Source organism: Ruditapes philippinarum, unplaced genomic scaffold, assembly GCF_026571515.1.
Source record: "Ruditapes philippinarum isolate M1 unplaced genomic scaffold, ASM2657151v2 ctg1132_1_1_1_1, whole genome shotgun sequence".
Classification (NCBI taxonomy): domain Eukaryota; kingdom Metazoa; phylum Mollusca; class Bivalvia; order Venerida; family Veneridae; genus Ruditapes; species Ruditapes philippinarum.
The window spans coordinates 94,845-116,742 of record NW_026855335.1 but is presented as its reverse complement, the minus strand read 5'-3'; the positions used below and the strand labels follow the sequence as shown (position 1 = coordinate 116,742).

At 31.9% G+C, this 21,898-nt stretch overlaps 1 protein-coding gene across 1 annotated transcript; it reads right to left on the bottom strand.

Annotated features, from left to right (window-relative positions):
- Positions 1 to 1,406: 1,406 nt before the first annotated feature.
- LOC132742986 (T-cell immunomodulatory protein-like) lies at positions 1,407 to 19,278 on the bottom strand. Its single transcript, XM_060731489.1, has 17 exons — positions 19,054 to 19,278; positions 17,322 to 17,549; positions 16,998 to 17,046; positions 16,613 to 16,684; positions 14,976 to 15,094; positions 14,379 to 14,434; positions 13,726 to 13,813; positions 12,978 to 13,066; positions 11,649 to 11,818; positions 8,426 to 8,576; positions 7,903 to 8,008; positions 7,080 to 7,123; positions 6,019 to 6,097; positions 5,078 to 5,196; positions 3,324 to 3,406; positions 2,331 to 2,448; positions 1,407 to 1,633 (listed from the first exon to the last, which is right to left on the bottom strand). The coding sequence occupies exons 1-17, from the start codon at positions 19,229 to 19,231 to the stop codon at positions 1,574 to 1,576; spliced, it is 1,809 nt and encodes a 602-aa protein (XP_060587472.1). The 5' UTR covers positions 19,232 to 19,278; the 3' UTR covers positions 1,407 to 1,573.
- Between the last annotated feature and the right edge of the window lie 2,620 nt (positions 19,279 to 21,898).

The window sequence follows — 21,898 nt, the reverse complement described above, 5'->3', positions numbered from 1 at the left end:
GCATTAATCACATCAAAATTACATGAAAGTCGCCGACTCGATTCGACAGAGAGGGATAATGAAAAAGTGTAACATCCCTCAGACCCCCACCCCAGCACCGGTATGAGCGGTACTCAATTTTCAACAGTTAAAAGTGCCAAATCAGTGATATCCCAGGGATGCTGAAGTAAATTTATTTCAACTTATAATTAATAAGTTTTTCTCTGAAAGACTATACTTCCCCCGCTTAAAATTATGTGCAGTCAAAATAATGGTTTGATTAAATCTAGGATTAACGCTACTTCAGCAATCATTTGAAATGCCATGTCCCTAATTGTAAGTTATACCAATGACATTCATTACTAACTACCCCTAAAAATACATTAAATTTACATCTAAAATCACTAGAAAGTTCTTCGATGGCAATATAATACATGTATTTGAGTTGGTAGTAGATCATTATTAAACTTAAAGTCACATACACCTTCAATCTGGACAGATAAAAAGTAACAACTCATGTTTTAATCCATTTTATTATATTTATATTTGATCAATAACATCAATAATAAAAGTAAAGTAAACAATGAGAAACTGATAACGACAAATGTGTGAAGTGTTCCTTTATTCCCAAATAATGAGCCTCTGAAAATACTCCTTGTTCCCTGTCATACACGATTTAACATTTACAATGCTACAAACAATAATATAAAGTCTTTTTATCACCATTATAGAGCCAGTTAAATCCCGTCTACATATCTAAGAGTCTTTAATAATGTCTGCTTAACTTCTAAATGTTCCTCATGATGCCCCTAAAACTGACAATGGCTGTTTCAAAATGGAAGCTGGGAAAGTTCATTTACAAAATTACAGGTAAAGGTAAATCTTTTATAAACATTTTTACCCACTGGCATTACATTCTGTATAATAATGGAAAACAGAAATTCACATTTATTTTCTCACTCAAAGTTTAAATTAAAACATACTTTATCTAAATATGATACAGAAATAGGGAAAGAAACAAAACATGGTGAATACTTTATAAGTGAATGGTATATATATTTCCTTACCAAATTTTTACACAAGTATAATCAAATCAAGTTATTATCTGTTATTTTAAATGTACATGTATTTTCATAAAATAAACATTGTTTTAGGATCCCATTGAGTAAATGACCAATTTCTTTACTCTCTAAACAAAGCAAAGAGCAGAATATTTATTTTTTGGGTTGCAAGACAGAATGAACATGCATATTTTTAAGGAAAGAAATCTTAGTACATACAACAGATCTTTAATATGGTTAAAATGTAGGCTTAATGAGTAAAATACCTTTCCCTGTGAATGGCAATAATAAATAATCATATCAACATATACTCATAAACATATGCTAAGTACATGAACACAAACATTTACACACAATCAGTGCCACACTTACACAAACATATACAAAAGAAACATATAAATGTACACTAATACAGACATTTACACAAAGACACAATGTTCAGCTTGGCTGAAGTAATGAGAGCTGAGGTACTTTGTATCACAATGCAGATTGGGAGATTGCTTGAGTTAATATATATCACAGACTTGATTCTCTCACATGGCATCAAAATGGAATTTTTGTGCTTCCTGTCTTTTCTCCTTTTTATCTTCAATCTGAAATACAGTCAACATAGCAGTGATAGGCCAATCAAGGTACTTATGAAATTAAGACTAATCATGAGTATGTTAAAGACAGTGAATCAGTTTGGAGGTATTCAATTTAAACAATAACACTGATATTCTGTTCATTATTTTGTGGACCAATCATCATAAAATATAGTTTTGCCCCTTGTAAAGTTTATCAAAAAATAATTCCCAAAAAGTCAAATATTGTTACAGTACTTGATACATAAGGTTGTACAAAATAACAACTCATGACAAAGCAATATATTAATAAGATTATGAAAGCTTGTAGGGTAACATTTCTCTTTTTTTTTGTTAGTTTTTAAATCACATCTATACTGTACAGTTTTATAAAAGGAAGTCATCAGGACTGTCAGGTGTCTCTGTGTGTAGTATTCAACCACAAGCATGCACCCGAGTATAACCACCACCAACATTGTTAGTTAGCTAGATAGATAGCTTCCTTAAATGAAAAAAAAAATCCAAAGTTACAAGTGGGATCCAAACCCACAGTGGTGACAAGCAAATGGTTCCAAGTCAATGAAGTTCACCACTCAGCAACAAAGGGCTCTTTGTAAGATGAAAATCATTGTACATTTTTTAATAACAGCCAGTTTTTCAAAGTTCAAAATCTACACTGTCATGATATAAAATTTGAGTGAATTACGTTCAAAAATCTTTACCATACCTTATCTCTCCAATGCAGGACCCCTACTATACCAGCAATAAAACCACATGTACCTAACAGTGCAGCACCAGTTAGCATCATCAAACGACTAGGAGTTACAAATAATTTATTCGTCCATCTGTAAGACAAAACAGTTGATAGTTCTAGACAACTTTCCTAATTAACATGTAGATATAGACTATTTCTGACACTCATTACAGATAACCGCTGAAACTTCCCATTTACTAATTCAATGTTTCACATATGATTATACAAAACTATGGTAAACCATATAAATGAGAATTATCAACACTGATAAACTGGTAAGTATCAACTAAGTATTTAACTCACTACGTTGTTGGATCAGTACCTCTAGAGGCTTGATCACAAAGTAGAAAAAGCATTGTGTTTTTTTTGCCTGCCAAATTCTTACAATTTTTACTCATTATCGTATGCTGTGTGAGAAGATGAATTACACAATTTAAAATGCATTTTTGACAGATGTAAAGGTGAGCTTTTATCACTTTTTTTTCGTTTCATACAGTAAAATCATAACAAACCGAAAGCCACCCCGCCTTCTTTCAACAGTTACTGTAATATCTCTTTAAGTTCATTTTTTCATGCAAGAGTGATTTTCAGTTTGACATCATTATTTAAGAAAGTACCAAAATAGCATCTAGTAAATATGTTCATTACAGTTTGCTATCATTTATTGTAATAAATATGCTTCACATTACTCCCCTATTAATCAGACAGGACAGACAAGTGCTTTATAATAAGATATTGTTCACAGCATGAAGTAGGAATGCTTAAATGTCATATCAGGTGAACTTATAGTTTTACTTCCCAAATTAACAATTTCAATGACGCAAAAACAAGAGGCTAAGGCCTTTTCCCAATTCAGGAAGAAAAACCACTGTGTGACATAAATAAATCGCGAATTATATTTCATGTGTGTACTACAAAATATTTACTGGTTATATCACATAGAAAACATGGATAGAAAAGACTTACTTTGTTGGATCATTTATAGGATGTGGAATTATCAGTAGCTGAGAATTAGGAATCACTGATGTCCAGGCATGGTTCAGTCTTTTCTGCAAATAAGAAAAATGAAACAAACACTAACTTATGATCAAGTGTCACAAAACATATCCTAAAAATTTAAAGACAATAATTTGTGTCACCTTTGCGCAGTAACAGGTTAAATCCAATCAAATTTAAAAGAATTTAACATATTACTGCACTGACAATTTGTTCCCGTATTCTGTAAATTATTACTGTCACAGATTAAGAGGAGAACAAGAGGTCCATTCTGGCCTTAAATCGCTCACCAAAGGATATGATCCACATAGATAAGATTTAATTACCAAGATATTCCTTGTTCAACTGACAGAAACATGTTAACATTTTTGTAAGGGACATCCTAATGGTCATTTCTGTACAGTTTCATCAAAATCTACCAATAGATTGAGAAGTTGTTTTTAAAAGGTTTTTATATTTTCACCTCTGGCAGCCATCTTGTTCAATAGACTGTAACCATTTGAGCAATTTTCATAGAGGATCAGCCAAGGATCATACCTGTAAACTATCATCACTATTGGTCAAGCAGTTTAGGAGAAGATCTTGTTTATGTAAAAATATTATAGCTAATAACAGATATAGGAGTATCACAATAGCTGACCTTGAGAACTTTGTGCTCTGATAAATGAATAAAAATCTATCAAGGTCAGAACTTTGTGCTCTGATAAATGAATAAAAATCTATCAAAGTCAGAACTTTGTGCTCTGATAAATGAATAAAAATCTATCAAGGTCAGAACTTTGTGCTCTGATAAATGAATAAAAATCTATCGAGGTCAGAACTTTGTGCTCTGATAAATGAATAACAAGAGGGCCATGATGGCCCTAGATCGCTCACCTGACCCATTGAACTCATCCGAACAATAACCTAGACAAGCATTCTGACCAAGTTTCATGACAGGTGAGTCAAAAATGTGACCACTAGAGTGTTAACAAGGTTTTTCCATATTTGGGCCGTGTGACCTAGTTTTTCATCCGAGATGACCCATGTTCGAACTTGACCTAGAAATTATCAAAACAAACTTTCAAACCAATTTACAGGATATTTGGATCAAAACAGTAGCCACTAGAGTGTTAACAAGATTTTTCTATTTTTAGCTCCTGTGACCTAGTTTTTCATCCGAGATGACCCATGTTCGAACTAATCCGAGCAATGACCTAGACAAGTTTCCTGACCAAGTTTGATGACAATTGAGTCAAAATTGTGACTACTAGAGTGTTAACAAGATTTTTCTATTTTTAGCTCCTGTGACCTAGTTTTTCATCCGAGATGACCTATGTTCGAACTCATCCGAGCAAGTACCTAGACAAGCATCCTGATCAAGTTTGATGACACTTGTGTCAAAAATGTGACTGCTAGAGTGTTATCAAGATTTTTCTATCTTTAGCTCCTGTGACCTAGGTTTTCATCCGAGACAACACATGTTCGAACTCATCCAAGCTATCAACTAGATAAGCATCCTGACCAAGTTTGATAATGATTGAGGCAAAAATGCGACTGCTAGAGTGTTAACAACTAAATGTGAACGGACGACGGACAATCATCGATCCTAAAAGCTCACCCTGAGCATGCTCAGGTGAGCTAAAAATCTATATCTTCTTGCTTATTATGAACTCATTCAAAAGAAATCATAAAACAAATACTGAATAAACTGATCAATAAGTTCTGAGTATATAATAACTTACTGATGTATTTGTTGGTATTCCAACCTCTAATGTATCAACAAAGTTTGGTGTCTGGCCTAATCCAAACACTGAGTAAGGTAACTGTAATGGCATATATGCAGATTGGGATAACTGGAAAGCTGAAACAGAATAGACATGAGCCGCGTCATGACAAAACCAACTTTATGCGTTTGCGACCAGCATGGATCCAGACCAGCCTGCACATCCGGGCAGTCTGATCAGGATCCATGCTGTTCGCTATCGGTTTCTCTACTTGTTATAGTTTGTAAGCGAACAGCATGGATCCTGATCAGGCTGCGTGGATGCGCAGGCTGGTCTGGATCCATGCTGGTCGCAAACCCATTATGTTGGTTTTGTCTTGATGCGGCTCACATGGTGTTGCTTTCATGCTTTAATTATTCTCTTATAAGATGTGTCTATGCTGCTATCAACAATATTATACCCTACATTTAAGGCAGTAATCCTAAAGTTTCTCAGATATAAAGGAAAATACATTTCCAACAATAATGAGTTTCTAAATCTAATATTCTCATTAATAGTTCAAAAGCATTTTGTTTGCAAATAATGATAAAACAATCTAGCCATTCAGAATTGACTTACATTACATATAAGATATTGAATAAGTATAGGTTTAATACTAGATCTATTGTTCATCATAAGTTCAAAAAATTTAGTATTGAACCTACAGGGATATAGTATTTAATCACAAATCCAAAATAAGAACAGGTTATATTTTCATCATCCCACCTACAGTGTAATGCTTACGGTACATTAGCATGCTTTAAAGCTATTTTTGTATCACAAAAATGATGTCATATTGCATAGTTATCACACATGTGTAATATTGTTTTTATTTCAGTGTTATCCTACACTCCTACTCCGTAGTTTATGTGATAAAACCATTCATGTCACTCATATTTAATGTTTTATATGTAATATACCTATTTTATGTTGAGGATCTCCACTCAGGTCAGTTGTTTTGTATCTCACTACAGGACCTGGCTGATTTACACCATATGGCTGGAACAGTTTAAAAACACCAGACATACACATATGTAATTGTTGGTACTGTAGTTTGAATTGACATAGAGTCATAATAATGTTAATGTCTAATATAATGAATGGAACATAGTTACTATTTACATATGTACAATATGTGTTTGTTTGTTCGTTTGATTGTGTTTTACATCACACTGACACAGTATAGGTCATATGGCGTTCTAGCTTTACTGGTGGTGGAAGACCTCAGGTGCACTTCCGTGCATTATTTCAGGCACGAACGGTCACCTGAGTAGAACCCACGTTCCGTAAGCTAGCTGGATAGCTTCCTCACATAAAAAAATCCAAAGTCCCTGTTGGGATTTGAACCCACAGCGGTGTGGGGCAAGTGGTTTGCAATATGTATAGAACATGTTCTTGAAACATATTTCGAAATATGTTAGGAACATAATTTAACATGTTAGAAAAATAAAATCAGAATAATTTAAACATGCTGTTAAAAAACTATAATGACATCTCAACAGTACAAATTTGAAGCACAAACAATATTGGGTAAATTTTGAATAATCTTTGAATAATCTTTTGAATATACTTTGACCATGTACTTATTTCATATTTGAAAATATTTGGAAATATATCTTATTCAGCTCATAAGAGATCATATGATATGACATTTTTCCAGCTTTCCTGGTGCTACTCTGTGCATTATTATGGGCACATGTAGACACCTGAGTAGGAACACCAACCTTATAGAGCTAGCTGGATAACTTCCTCACATGAAAACAAAAGAGTTCTACCCACCATTTTGACTTTTCTATGCCACCAGTAATGAAGCAAGGTCTTCATGTATATTCATGCTGTCAGACAATGCTCTTAACATTTGCCTACTGAATTCTGTTATTTCAATACTGAAAACCCTTTAAACTAACAATGGACAGTTCAAAATTCAAAAACAGACGAGTCCATTTCACAAAATTAGCAGGGTTAGGGTTAAAATATTTACCTTTCTTCCAGCAGGACATTGATAGTCACACCGACCACTCACAACTATAATATACAAATAACATCTGTCATAAAGTGCTAGCTTATATAAAGCTTTATGAACTTTTATAACATAAATCTCAGTGCAGGAGTGTAATAAAGCCATTTAATAAAACCGATATTACTCGCATATTAATATGAATTTGTTCAACTCTTTCAATAAATTTAGTATTAAATCTATACTCATTCAATATCCTTTATATAACAAAGCTTGATGGGTAGCCACATCAACCAAAAGAATTTAATGCAAAAAGTGTATGTATGAAATGATATGAATCTGTAACTATTTTTGAGAGACATTCTCTTCCATAAAATTTGTTAATGTAAAAAGCTAAAATTTCACAAAACATGAGATACTGAGTGGCAAAAATCTCAACAATTTAAGATCAATCAAAGGCCTCCCTCTGTAATTTGGAAGACTGGAAATCTTAAACTGATATGAAATCTTGTTCATAAATCCTGGGCCTTGTTCAGATATCATCTTCTTTCAACCTTTTTCACATATCAGCCACATTTTTTGTCTTGGGTTTTACGTCTAACCAACACAGTAAAGGTCATATGGTGATTTGCCAGCTTTTTTGGTGGAGGAAGAACTTGGATGCCTTTCTGAGCATTATTTTAGGCACAAACAGATGTTCAGTAAGCTAGCCAGTTTTAGATTCTGTCATATCATCAACATGAAATGTTGTTCAAATATCATAGATACTGACCCTTTGTTCAGATATCATGTCAATGCTTTATTGTCTAAAAGTTTGTAATAATTGTTAAGATAAAAAAGAATTTACCCATAACTTTCATGAAGCATGCATCATCTACAAATTTGTGTTCTCTAACTTCTGTAGTTGGCGCCCCCTTGCCATCTATGCTTGTAACAATAATATCTAAAATACCCTATTCCAACAAACAAAACTTGAAAATTACATGGTATTACACATGTATCACTTCATATTATAATATAAATGATAAGATGGGTGAATGAATGAATGAATGAATGCATTGAATGAATGAATGAATTAATTAATTTACGAATGAATGAATGAATGAATGAATTTACGAATAAATGAATGAACAAACAAACAAATGAATGAATTAATGAAGAAAGCAATAGTTTAAGGTTATGCTGGGCATTTTATGCTCTTTTCTCTGAAAATACTTTCAATATACTTTAAACAAATCGTAACCATCAATTTTTTTTCTAAATAATTGCTTCTTCTTCTGAACATTCCAGACCTTATGGCCAAGGATTTGCATCTTTACATTACAAATAATCCTTTAATAACACATTGTACAGAAATAAGCGTAACTTACATTGTCACGAAGGTCGTAAAATGCAGGCAGGAGAGCTCTATGATCATGTGACTCTAACCATGTATCCCAGTCTATTACAAATGTCCTAGAAAAACCTCCACAGTCACCAGGACATTGATTATTGTACATAATAACTGCCCTGTGCAAGTTCCTATAAGAAAACAAAACGTATACTCTAAATTCTTTGACTTTTATGGAGGAATGGTATCATTTTTATTTCTAAAAAAACTTTTTGGGGTATCTTGTTACAGTTTCATAAAAAAAATTTACTTGCTATAAAAATGAATTATCTTTGCTCCTTTTGCTTTGTTGGCATAATTGTAGTGAATTAGTATTTTGTATAGAAATCAAAATGCTTTTACATTTTCCCACCTTTACAACATATAACTGCACATTCAGCACTACTTTCAGCAACAGTTAAACATCTTACATGCACTAACACTGATTCTCATAAGAATTGTGAAATTGACAGATCCAAAGTCGAAAAAATCGATCTCCTTAATAGGGCCTATTTTCAAAGATTTCGAAAAGTAGAACCCTTAAATGAGACAATTGTGAAATTTTTTGAACATCAACCAAATACTTTGCGAGTACTACTCTCTGAAAGAAGCAACCCTAGTTGTCAAATTTATCCTATTGTAATGTACGCTACTATCAGTTTATTAATTAAAACATTCTGAATTTCATAAGAAATATTAAACATATCCACTTCAAAGAACTTAATTTTTGCCATGTATTCATTACATTTATAAAATAACAAAATATTTCACTACGAAACGCTTGAAATATTTTTTTCTTGAGCTTGCAAAGTTATCGCGATAAAACGCAATTCTACAAAAGTATGTTTATTTAAAATGCGGAATTTTTGATGATTGATTTCAATTGTATTATTCCATTTATTTGTTCTTATGTTTTGTTTAAACATTACTTCAATAATGATAATGTGACGGAAAAAAACTTTTCAAACAAAATACATGACTAAAATTTTGTGGTAGAGTCTGTTTGACAGAACATCAATTGTCTCGGACATTACGTAATCCAGTAAAAATATTCGTTGTGGGTAATAGTAATAGTTATTATTATCATCATTTTATTATACAATCATTTTTTAAGTTTAGACTTAATATTATTAAGTGTGTTCATTTAAGCTTGAGTTAATAGCATTGGTAAATAATATTGCACAAACGAATTAAATTACGAGTATAACTATGTATCCGGCATACAAAAGAAGTTATATACCTGTCCTTATATTAATATCAATGTCATAAAACATATTTACTGAGATCGTGGGCATATATGCAGCGTACAGAATAACAATACATATATTACAATTCATGCCTTTGATTTGATTAAGGCTACATCAAATTTTAAGATTTGAACAGAACATTTCAAAATAGACACCTTACTAGCCAATATTGAGATAAAATGTATTTTAATTGTTAATTATTATGTGCTTCCTACGTAGTTTAAAATATTTCAATTACAAAGAGCCAACATTGTCGTTTCCTCTTCTACACTTGTAAGTGCAATTACTACTTATTTCTAATACATATTTCACCATATTATGACTGTAGAGATGAAGAAATTTTTCAAGATCTGCGTGTAATGTTCGATACTAATATCGTAATGTTTGATACATCGTTGTTATATTTTGTAGACGCTATCATGTGTATAATATTGTAGATGATATATTTTAAACATGTCAGCAACTATGTTTATAGTATCTAATAATATTTTCAGTTATTATATGTATGTTTATAATAGTAGTTTTTTTACTAACGCGGTGAAACGTTATTAGGGTTTGAAACTGATTTAGATGATAATCAACAATATTGCCTTATATATATTTACGCATTTAAATTACAAACACCTATTTACTTTATTTAAACAATATATAATTATGGAATATTTCCTCAAAACAAAAGCAAAATCGCTGAAAACATTAACAAAATGTATAGATTGCCATCAGAATAATTCAGTAATGTTCGATACGAAATGTAAGTGAAACATTACAATTACCTATTATGAAAGGCATATCACTTATAATCTATATCTAAACAATTTCAGTAAGAAACCTTGCATACAGGTTCTAGCTTTAGAAGAAAATAAATATTAAACGCATTACATCTTTGTTTTTGTAGTTACTAGAATCTGATATTCAGTTACTAGATTCTAAAAGCCTTACATATACAAAATTAAGAAAATTTGATTATAACTGTAAAAAATACAAGGATGTATACATTTATGCTGCATCTATGATTAAGTATAACACAAAAATGAACTAGTTTAAGTCCTGGTTAATTGAAAATTAAGTATACTAAAGCCATGTTACATTTTTATTGTATTGAACATTACAGTCGCGTACATTACAGACATATGTGTATATAGATATATTAAAAGATTCGTGGGCGCAATTCTTTAAGATTTGGTTATTATATATCCCTCCAAATTGTAAATCATTTATTAAAAATTCCTTATTTGGGAAATAGTGCATAGAACGTACTAATTTTTAAGTAGCGAACATTACATGCTTAAAGTCATCATCTGGCACAGGCTGTCAAAGTAATAGAATCTCGGTTAATTCTTAGAATTTATTCATAAGAAAGATAAGTCTGGCTATAGTAGCATAAGTATTTATTGTAAGTAAACATATTAAAACGACTTAGATTACTCAGTTATTTTAAGTTAAGTGCGGCACTTAATTTACAAGTCGCGTACATTACCGATGCCAAATAAATTTTGGCGACAGTTCTAAAACATTCTACATTTGACAAAGATCAGTCTTTTCAAGTGGGTCAAGCTTCGAAAACAGATAAGAAGACATTACATACTCCTGCACAAATTAATTTTTATGCCGAATTATATTTAGGTTTTTGGGGTTACACTAGCTCAAACACGAATTAATCCAAAATTGGCGACAGTCTCGAACATTACATTTCCAATAGCTTCCCTCATAAAATTTTGGTATCGAATGTGTTATCAATGAAGTCTATGGATCAAAAAATTCCCTTATATACTTTTTGCACGTTAGCTATCAAAAAGCAAGTTTTTCTGAATCGATTATGTTCAGAGTGTGCAGCGACATCAATTTCACAATTCGCGTGAGAATAAGTGTAAATCCAATATTAAAACATTATTAAACATATGTTTAACATTTCTAATGAATTTAATATATATGCATTTCTGAGGCAAAATGTGACTTTAAAAATATGAAATATTTTACCCTGTGGCATTTCCAACAACACCTAACAAGTCTGGGAAGCCATCCAGGTTAAAGTCACCAACTCGTAATGTGATTGGTACGGTGAGGAAGTCTGGTGCTCCGGACTGGTTTGGGGGTATGAAATTCCAGGAGCGTAGACTGTAACTCAAATCCACAGGTAGTTTAACCCACTATTGTAAAACAAAGGCAATAAAGCTTAAATCAAACTATTTACATGTACATATCAAATAGAAAATATAAGCCTGAAAGAATGATCATTTAATAAATAAGCTTATCCAAATGTTTGAAATATTCAATCTAAAGAAAAATAAACAAGTGTGCAAAGTTTCAAAGCCATATGTCAATGTACTTTGAAAATATTTGCGGTGTTACAAAAACTTTAATGTAAATTCTAAGTTGAAAAAGGGGCATAATTCTGTCAAAATGCTCGATTCATTTACCTCCTCCTGTCTACAGGTTTGGGTCATGATGGTGAACAAGTGTGCGAAGTTTCAAAGCCATATGTCAATGGATTTTGAAAATATTTGAGGTGTTACAAAAACTTTAACATAAGTGGTAACACCGACGTTCGGGTGATTATTCTTATCGAATAATAGAGCTTAAAATATAGTAACTGAAAAGCAAACAGTGCAGACCATGATCAGATGGTACAAATGTGCTTGCTGATCTAGGTCTGCCTTGGTCACTTGGGTAGAATCAGATGCTGATTCCAGGATAAAGGTTTATTCTAATATTCCTTGTGGTATATTATATGCAAAATATGACTAATTTTACAGCTTGGTTATTTCTGTTATGATATATCAATCATTACTAATACGGTTATGACCATTTTGGTGCATTCTGATATATTCATAATATATACAGGCAATACCTGATGCTAGCTTTAAATGCTTGATTTGATTATTTGATCCTATACAAGATAAAGACACAATGTCTGATTATATTTTCCATGTTTATATAGTATATTCTCTTTAATCTAAGAATTTATTCTTATCTTTATAATAGTTGTTTTTTATAACCTGTTAATCTGGTTTAATTGTAAAGGTAAGTGTATGTTAAATGATGTAAATGGAAGAAAAACTACGAGTGGTTAACCCCTTAACCTGCCAATCTTTGTGTAATGGATTTGCCCAGCTTTCAATTTGGAACAGTCCATTTGAAGTTACAGGGTTTTCAGTTTTAAAATACAAAATTGAGCTACCAGTAGTATAAAGATTGATCAGGCCTGCCTCTAACTTAGTGGCAAAGGCTAATCACTTTCTGTTCCTGCATGTTAAGTGGTTAAGTCACTTTCAAAGAATATAGAAAAAGATATGACACCTGCCTTACCTTTTTATTTGTGTAAACTAGTAAAACACTCTGAGCACACTTTTCATCCAGACAAGCCGGTACAAGGACATCTGTGTACAAATCTCCATCTACAACCAATATCAAATACAAGTGTTTTAGCAAAATGATACCAACATTAATATATAATAGTTCCTGATAATCAGCATTGGTAGGTGTTTCTGAAATTGTTTTGTCATACATTCAAAGTTGCCACCGAAAACTTAAATGGGCAACACACTTCAGAAAAATGTTTATAATTTTTTGTTTCTTAAGCTTAGATACAGAAATTACTCCATTCCTGGAGAAAACTGGTCAAAAATCATGCAAGAAGTAAAGCACCATTACATGGGAACTTGTTTTTTAAAGTCTTATCTACACAACTTGTGAGTAATTATTTCAGTTTCAGAAATTCCCAATTCCTGAAAAACTTTGTGTCTCAATTGGGTCGAAGGACAGAAGAATGTGGTTGTCATACATAACAAAAGTTCTTTTTAAAATTATTTGTAATAGCAGAGTGGTGACAGAAACAAAGTGGATGTTAGGTGGGGATTATTATGTTTATGTTTATCAAAAGGGCTATTGATAAACATTTTCAATGTAAGTCAAATTTTTCTAAAAGTAAATCAGTACTTTCTTGAACCAAGGACTTTGATACATTTATGTAAAGGACAGGACCTGGTGGTCAATGATACATTTAAGCTTAATTCAAGAATCAATGACATATTTAGAAGTGAAAAGAAAAATTTACCAAAGTCAGCAAAAACAAACTGCCCAATGACTTTCAATTCCTTTTCATATGTAACAGGAATGGTATTTTTCCATGTGAGATCTCCATTCTGAAAATCAGAAAACTTGCTATTTAATCATTAGCATCTTTACGAGAAACACTTTGGTACAAGACTTTGAGACCAAGTTAAAAGTGGCAATTGAGAAGGTTTAAACAACCATATGTAAATGCCATTTGAAGACAAGCTATATACAAGTTGAGAACACTCTACGTTATTAGAATTTTAATTTTTTAATAACAACTTCATAGTTTCAAAATATTGTGACACCTGATATATAATATAAAATACTGCCAGATTAAGTATTGCAATATCGAATATATTGTACATCTATTAAGTAATAACTGACCTCCTATTATGCTATCAAATAAGCATGTGAAATTCAACCTAATCCCTTCATTAGTTGTGGAGATAGCAACTTGCACACAAAAATACTTAACCAAAGTGTGGTGGCAACGCAAACGCCTACATGAGTACAATAGCTCTCCATATTCTTTGAATGATTGTGCTAAAAATTAGTACAGAATACAGAAAATGGTAAAGCTAGCAGATATAAAGAGCCTTTTTTCGAATCAATGATTTTTTTCGTCTAGCACCTTCAAAAGGACAGCCATACCTGATTGGTCCAATACTCCAGTTGTGTACTATCAGCCTTCGACACGACACATAAATCTACAGAATAAAAATAAATGTTGTAAATGTAAAGCATCATAAATATATCAGTGTATATGAGGATTTAAACTTAACATATACAGGAGCTGTCCAATAAAAAGGACAAGTGTTATATTATACTGTCAGAAAAAAACATAAAAAAATATTAAAAATTGCATAATTATGGCATTTAAAGAAGACACTTATATTATACGCAAAGAGCATGTATTCTACTAAAATATTTCAACTGGTATAATAGAATAATATATGTAAGTACTACTTGATATATCAATGTATCACTGATATCTGTTATCCAATATTGATTTATCATTGATATGCTTTGGACTGAATCAATGACAGCTCTAAGTCCTACCTAACTAAACCCTATTTTGGTTTGGTAAGAAAGGGGAAACAAAAAACACTTTTATTTTTGGCCTAACTTGCTGGACTGTACATTTTCATCAGGATTCAAACAGACAACAATTAAGGGTAAGTAATTTAGTCAGTATGCAACATTTACCCTCAACAACTATAAGCAAGATCATACTGTATCACAACATACCAGCAGTTAAGTCATTATTTAGATCTACAAATGCTCCTGACTGAGGAGTTCTAAGTGAAGCAAGAGTTGTCTGCCCTGTTGGTACTGTCTGTTTCTCCTCAGTGAAGTTTCTATCTGTTCTAAAAATATAAACAAACAGAAGATTTTTAAAACTTAGAGATACTAAATTACAAATAAATAATTACATTATGAAAACAATGGATAGATCCCTGACCTGTCCAATTCTAATTTTCAGATTAGTGGATAAAGCATGAATTTCCCCACAACATATTTGTTAACAAAAAATGCACATGTCAATGTTTGTGGTCAAATATATTGTTATTCAAATGAAATGTCAGAGTAGTGAACTATCAATGCAGCACACAAAAATTACGATGCCTTACTCTCCATTCACTAAGATTGTCAAATACGCTCAGTACCAGCTGAGAAAATATAAGATCTACACACCTCTGTTTATGAAAGTTTGAGTATTTGGCTAAGGACAATTTAGTTGATAATATCATGCCATTTATATGCCTGTAAAAGACCACTGATGAAAACATAGCAAATGTGGAGAAGATGACCTTTAGTGCTAAAAAATGGTTGGTAAAAGATCAAAATAATTATTAATTAAAGTACACTCCGTAAGCTAACTGCCTGACAGTGCAAGACTGAAATATTGTTTAACTGATGTTAAAGCAAACAAAACAAACATACAAAATAATCAAGCCTGTACCACCCTAATATCTAAAATAGATTTGCAGATCTTTCAATATGCTCAAAACTATTTATCATTACAAGGGAATCTTCAAAGTATATACAGATTGAGTAGTGAACAGACTATGATAGGATGACATAGATATGCCTGCACAGGTTGAATCAGTTGCCACCTGCAGGTGAAAGGTTCATCGTTTATCAAAACAGCAACACTGACATGTCTAACATTATGCTACCATTGAAGGGGCAGATTACAATCACAATATCTTGTGATACTTTAAATCATGGTCAAATGCAAGGTGTTCACAATTTGCCAAATTTACATGTTAAAGAATCAGCTGGCACTTTTAGAATAACAAAGGACTTTCTTACGTTTTTTCCAAAAACATTAAGGGGTCATGATTAACACTTATTTGTGTAAATTGCCATATGTTACTATAAATAAACTTAAGGACATAATTATACAAAGAGTGACTTCATACAAATTAACATAAAACCCCTTTGAGTTTGCACAAAATAATTAAAGCTGCATGCCTCCAGATAAGCCAAAATATTTTAAGAAAATCAAACTTGAGAAAAATGTACATGTACTAAGATTTTTAGAAAAGTAAAAAGATTCAAGATTCAAGTAATTATTATATGCAATTAATGGCTAATTTTTCAGTACTTATCAATATCGCCATATTTCTACTGCATGACTAATGCAGTAAGGACAGTTCTTGCAGATTCTGACCAGTTTTTTTTGATAATTTCTGTAGATAATACTAGTAAGTGTTGTTTGCAATAAAAACATGTGTAAATTACTTTCTTTGTCCAGTTATTAATATTTTACTATTCATTATTTTTTTCTCAAATTTCATGAAATTTAGCATCAATCTGGAGGCATACAGCTTTAACAAATAAGAATGTTACCACTATTATTTAACAAGAAATTCTCATACCTAAATATCCAGAAATATCTCCCCCCTGGGGATTTTTCACCAAACAAGTCTGGTATCATGTCTGCATTTTTGCTAGAAAAATATAATGATATATAATATAAGTACATACATGCTGAGAAATAATATAATTGGACAAAACACTACTGACTCATATTCCTCAGCTCAATCGATTATTGTTAAAATGCTCTTTTTGTAAAACATTTGAGCCGTATATAAATAGTTGTTGCCAATATAACCCTCCCAAGGCTTTATAAGAAACTCTGGTTAGAATATATATAATACATGTATATGCAATCAGCCATTAATAAAGAGGTATATAAACCTGTCAAAAGTCTTTATGACTAATGATACATATATACAGGTAGTGGTACATGCTCATACTTACTCCATTAGAAGAGGCTGATCAGTCATATCTGGCAGTTTAAGAAAACCTCCTGTAATAATGATAAAAACAGTTGCCATGGTTACAAAGAGAAATTTTACTGACAAACATATTGTTATTTCTACAAAAACATCAATTTTAATGAAAAATATCTTTGTCCAAGCATTGGCCTTTTAAGTAACAGAATTTCTGAATTGTCTATAATCTTCAAGTAGTTATAATGCATGCTCCTGACTGTTAAACGTATTACAAATGAAAGAGAAAAAATTCAACAAAAATCAATAACAAAATACAATGTGGATTAAGAACTTTTACTCAGTCACTTACCAGTGGTTGTATTGAGACTTGAACCCTGACCCCAGTAGATTCTAGGTGACACCTTGTAACTGGAATCACCTTTTTTATGAAGTGTTACCATGACATCCATTTGTAGATCTCCATCAAAGTCTGCAGGTACCACACTTGAGATATGGAGATCACTGTCCTCTAGTGTCATGAGTTTTGTTTCCTTAAACTCTTCCTCAATATCTGCCAGGTACACATACAGAGTCTTTCCTAAAAATATTTGAGTTTTTAAAATATTCACACAAAAAAAGTTCAAAAAAATCATCTTTCAAATATGTTGAATAACAATTGTCATCAAGGCAGAGTCTCTTTAAAACACTCATTGCCACTATTATTCTTTTTAGTTTTGGCATAAGTAGAATCTAACAATCTCTAAATCTGCAAAGACCTAGCTAATCTTGGGGATGGGGCCAGGATTTAACATGTTTACCATGTTGATGCAACAGAAATTCAGAATATTTTGATTGGCTAATTATGTTGCTGAATGATGTTCAATTAGCATTCCCCTCTGACATCATAGAAAATCTTGCGTTGACCAAAAGTGAAAACATTGAAAAAATCAATAAAGTATATATGATACTATATCGCTCTCGGTCACACCGTAAATGGTCAGTCTATTTACCCCAAGACATCGCAAGACTACTCCAAGACACCGCAAGACTATCCCAACACACCCCTAAGACAACCCTAGATTACTCCAAGACTATGACAAGACACCACAAGACCACCCCAAGACACTTTAACTGACATGTACTTAGGGTCTTAATTTCACATTGTTAACAGAGGGTAACTATGCTATTTCACATGTACACATTGAATTATCTCCCTTCATTTATTTCCCTGTATTTCTTTAATGTAAGATTATAAAAATATTCTTTGTTTTTGCAAATCAGTTTACAACAATGAAATAATGCCAAAGTTGTGGGGTTTTGGTGTACTGCAAGTTTAATTCTGCAACAATGTAATTTTATGAGTGACACATTTTTGATGCTTGATTATTAAATAGATCATATTTTGTTTCATGATATTGATTTTTTTTTTTCAATTTCATCAGCCCTACATTTCATTAGATTAGTCTTATTTTTTCAGTAAATCTGATTTTAATCAAAATATTTTTTCTACAAAGAGCATATCAATAAATATTTTAGTGACGAAAAAAGTCCATACATAATGAACAATATTTTATGAATTGGACAGTAACAAGATGACTCGTAAATAATCAGTTGTCGTATATAATAAAACTTTCCTAATTTACACAATATATAAGTGTCTTGGGGTAGTCCTGGGACTAAAATTGTGTATATTTCTGTCCCAGAGTAGTCTTCGTCTTTCAACTCTTTGGGTGTCTTGGGGTAAAGACCGACCCCACCGTATAAGATTATATTTATATATTATATTATCTTATTATTACAGATCCCAAAACATTGCTAGTCAGTTGGACCATTTTACCTACATTTTAGGCTTGGTACCCTGTGGCCTGAATGGAATTTTACTAGACTCAGCTCTAGACTCCAGCTTTGGCTATTTTTCGATATATTTTCATTATACAAACTGATTCAACTTTTATATAATAGTAAACAGCTAGATTCTACACATTTGGCCATACACATAGATACAACTATTTCAAATTTTCTAGGGACCCCTTTCCAAGATAGCGGGTAAATGTGGTCCTGCAATAACAATCTCGAGATAGAATGTTGATTCTCAATCTCACCATTATCGGATATGACAAAGACGTCTGTGTATTTATCTGCATTAAAATCACCAAATGCTGCAATTAGACCTGTAGGTCGTTTACTAAATACCTTGTCTGTAACATCTGACAATAATATTACAAAGCTTACATTTAAATATTGAACAAAAAGTAATAAATATATTTTGAGATTTGTCATTTTCACAAGCCCGGAAGTTATGTACACAACATCAGACTGTATCCAGAATCGGAGAAAAATACTTCTTCATTCTTGTTTAATGATGTGAACGCAGTCTAATATCTATAAATAACTTACAAAAATTCCGTGACCTACTTTCATTTTTGAAGGTGAAGGTTATTCAGTTTGGATAGGTTGAAAATGACAGCTAAATAATTTTAACAATTCCTCAGCAAATTTCTACAATCTCAACATGTTTTATCAAAGACAGTTATCCCGACAATTGTCAAGGGACAGGGACTCGTTCTCAAGAAGAAAATCAACTGATTTTTCAAGGGGGTCGATCATAGATGGGTTACCTCTTGGAAGAATTCTAGGGGACAACAGGACACTAACTGGGGACACTGAAAGTGCAGCTGAAAAGGATCTAAAGAAGGAACTTGATAATCAATACTCAACATGTACGAAACCTTTTATTTATGTTATAAAATGATTAATCTGTTTTTTTAATTGTTTGCCATTGCCAGATAGCTAGTGTGTAAATTATGCAAATATACTAGGGGGTTCAAGTCACGTGACCTTTTAGCGTAATGGCCGCATAAATATTGGAAAAATCTATGTTTTTGTAACAGCTGGCTTTTAAATAATTTAATTATTATTGAATAAAAAAATGCATAGATGTTATGATTAATCATTATTCTTTGTTGTGATATAAGTTTTATTACCCTTGAAAGTAATTTAACCCGTTAACGGACCATTTTCCCACACCCATTGTTTACCGTGAATGAGCAGTAGACCGGAGCGCTGACAGCGAAATCAACGGTTTTGGCGCGGTATGGTATCGGTTTTTATCCGTTCCGCAGACGCTTATTGATTTAATAACTGATCCGTATCAACTAGGTGCAAGGGTAATCAATGACCTTCACGGGGAAAGTTGAAAGTTGAAAATCGGTCGTCTGGTCGGGAAATGACACATAAATAAAGAAAATAAATGCTTTTTTTGATAAGGTATGCTTATTTTTTTATTCACTTTCAATTAAAATAGTGAAATTTGACATGTTTTCTATTAAAAACAATCGCTGTTAATAAAATAAACTTGAAAATAACTCGCGGAAATGTGTCATTTCAGACCGACCCTGAACGCTTCAAAGACAGAATATCCGACTACTACGACAGTTTTACAAGATGTTGTTATCCAATGTCCACCACTTAATCTAACAATTATAAACAAATAATCATCATGGGAGATTCATCATTAGGTTGGTATTATTCTTATTTGAAATATGAGAAACATAAAAATAATTAGATTAATCATAAAAAAATATATAAACAATTAAAATCTCAAACAATTAAATTTAATTTATGATAATTTTTTTTAAAAGAAATCCTTTTTTAATCTTGATCACAGTGGCTATTTAACTATATCTTTTAAAGTAATCAGTAGATTTTGGAGTAATATTTATTATTACTATAGTGTATACTATTTATTTTTGAACAAGATGCTTTGTGGTCCCTTTATTTATTTTTCAGGATGTTTATATCATGCCGTTGATCGGTGAACCTACAATACAGCTGCTGGTCGGCGAATGTCCATTCTGTGGAAGCTGCTGTGCAGCATATTCCAACATTGTAAGAACTTTTATTTAAAAGCTGCTGGTCAGCACAGGTTTAATTTTAATTGTCATTTAGTAAGGAATGTCTTTCTTATTAATTTAGGGAAAGGTTGTATGCCTACCAACGCCCAGGTGCTGAAGGTTTACGAACAGGAAAAGTCAGCAGTTTCTATAATGAAAAACTTATGTGTTGACTTCCCAGATGCTGAATTTCATACCTATGACAAATTTGTTTTATACACTAAGATTCAAAGGCTAAACAACAAATGCAAGTTGATGAAAAAAAATAAAAAAGAAAATGAATTACAAACTATTCTATGTTCTCCTTTTATGAAAATGAAATCAAATGAGGAAAATGAATTGAGCGGGTCAGTTGAAATGGAAAAATGTGTTAGTGTGTTTAAGAAGTGTGCTTCAAAAATTGTAAATGAAAATGTGAGAATGAAAAGAAAAGTTACTGCAACAGAACAAAGTAATGAAAACCTATCATTGCAAATTCAACATGCTGAAAGAAAAATTGATATCCTACAAAATGTACTCGAAATAACCAATGATAAATATAAACAAGTATGTGGTGCTAAAAGGGAAAGTGTACGGTTAAGGGAGGAGCTTGAAGAATGGGAGATTAGATATAATAATTTGTCTAGGCAGTTTGATAATGCAGTTGAGGACCTTCATGAGAAAAAACTTAAACTACAAAAGCAATCAACAAGAAATGTTAACAAAAAAATAAAGCGTAGGGATGAAATTATTGATAAGAAAACTGATTTGATTTTGGAGAAAGAATGTGAGATTGCTGAGAAAGAGAGAGAGCTGAATGATGTAAAAAAAGAAAATGTACAAATGAAGAGTGAATTAGATAATTTTAAAAAAGAGAAAAAAAATTTGCTTGTCAAAGTTTGTAGGCTAAAAAAGTCCAAAAATGATTTGTTTGAAAACAACTTACAAAAAATTGAAGAACTGAAACTAGAAATTTCAAACAAAGATAAAAATGTAAAAAGATTAGAAGAGATAAATGCATTGATTTCTGACCCTGTTATTGATACTTTTTATGATGGAAAGTTTTCAAACGAGA

Excerpts from the sequence above, each read along its gene's own strand:
- LOC132742986 (XM_060731489.1), bottom strand. The coding sequence starts at position 19,231 with ATGACAAATCTCAAAATATATTTATTACTTTTTGTTCAATATTTAAAT. Across the intron at positions 14,435-14,975 it reads AAATAATGACTTAACTGCTG|ATTTATGTGTCGTGTCGAAG; the intron begins GTATGTTGTGAT and ends TTTATTCTGTAG. Across the intron at positions 3,407-5,077 it reads GAATACCAACAAATACATCA|AAAAGACTGAACCATGCCTG; the intron begins GTAAGTTATTAT and ends TCTTATTTGCAG.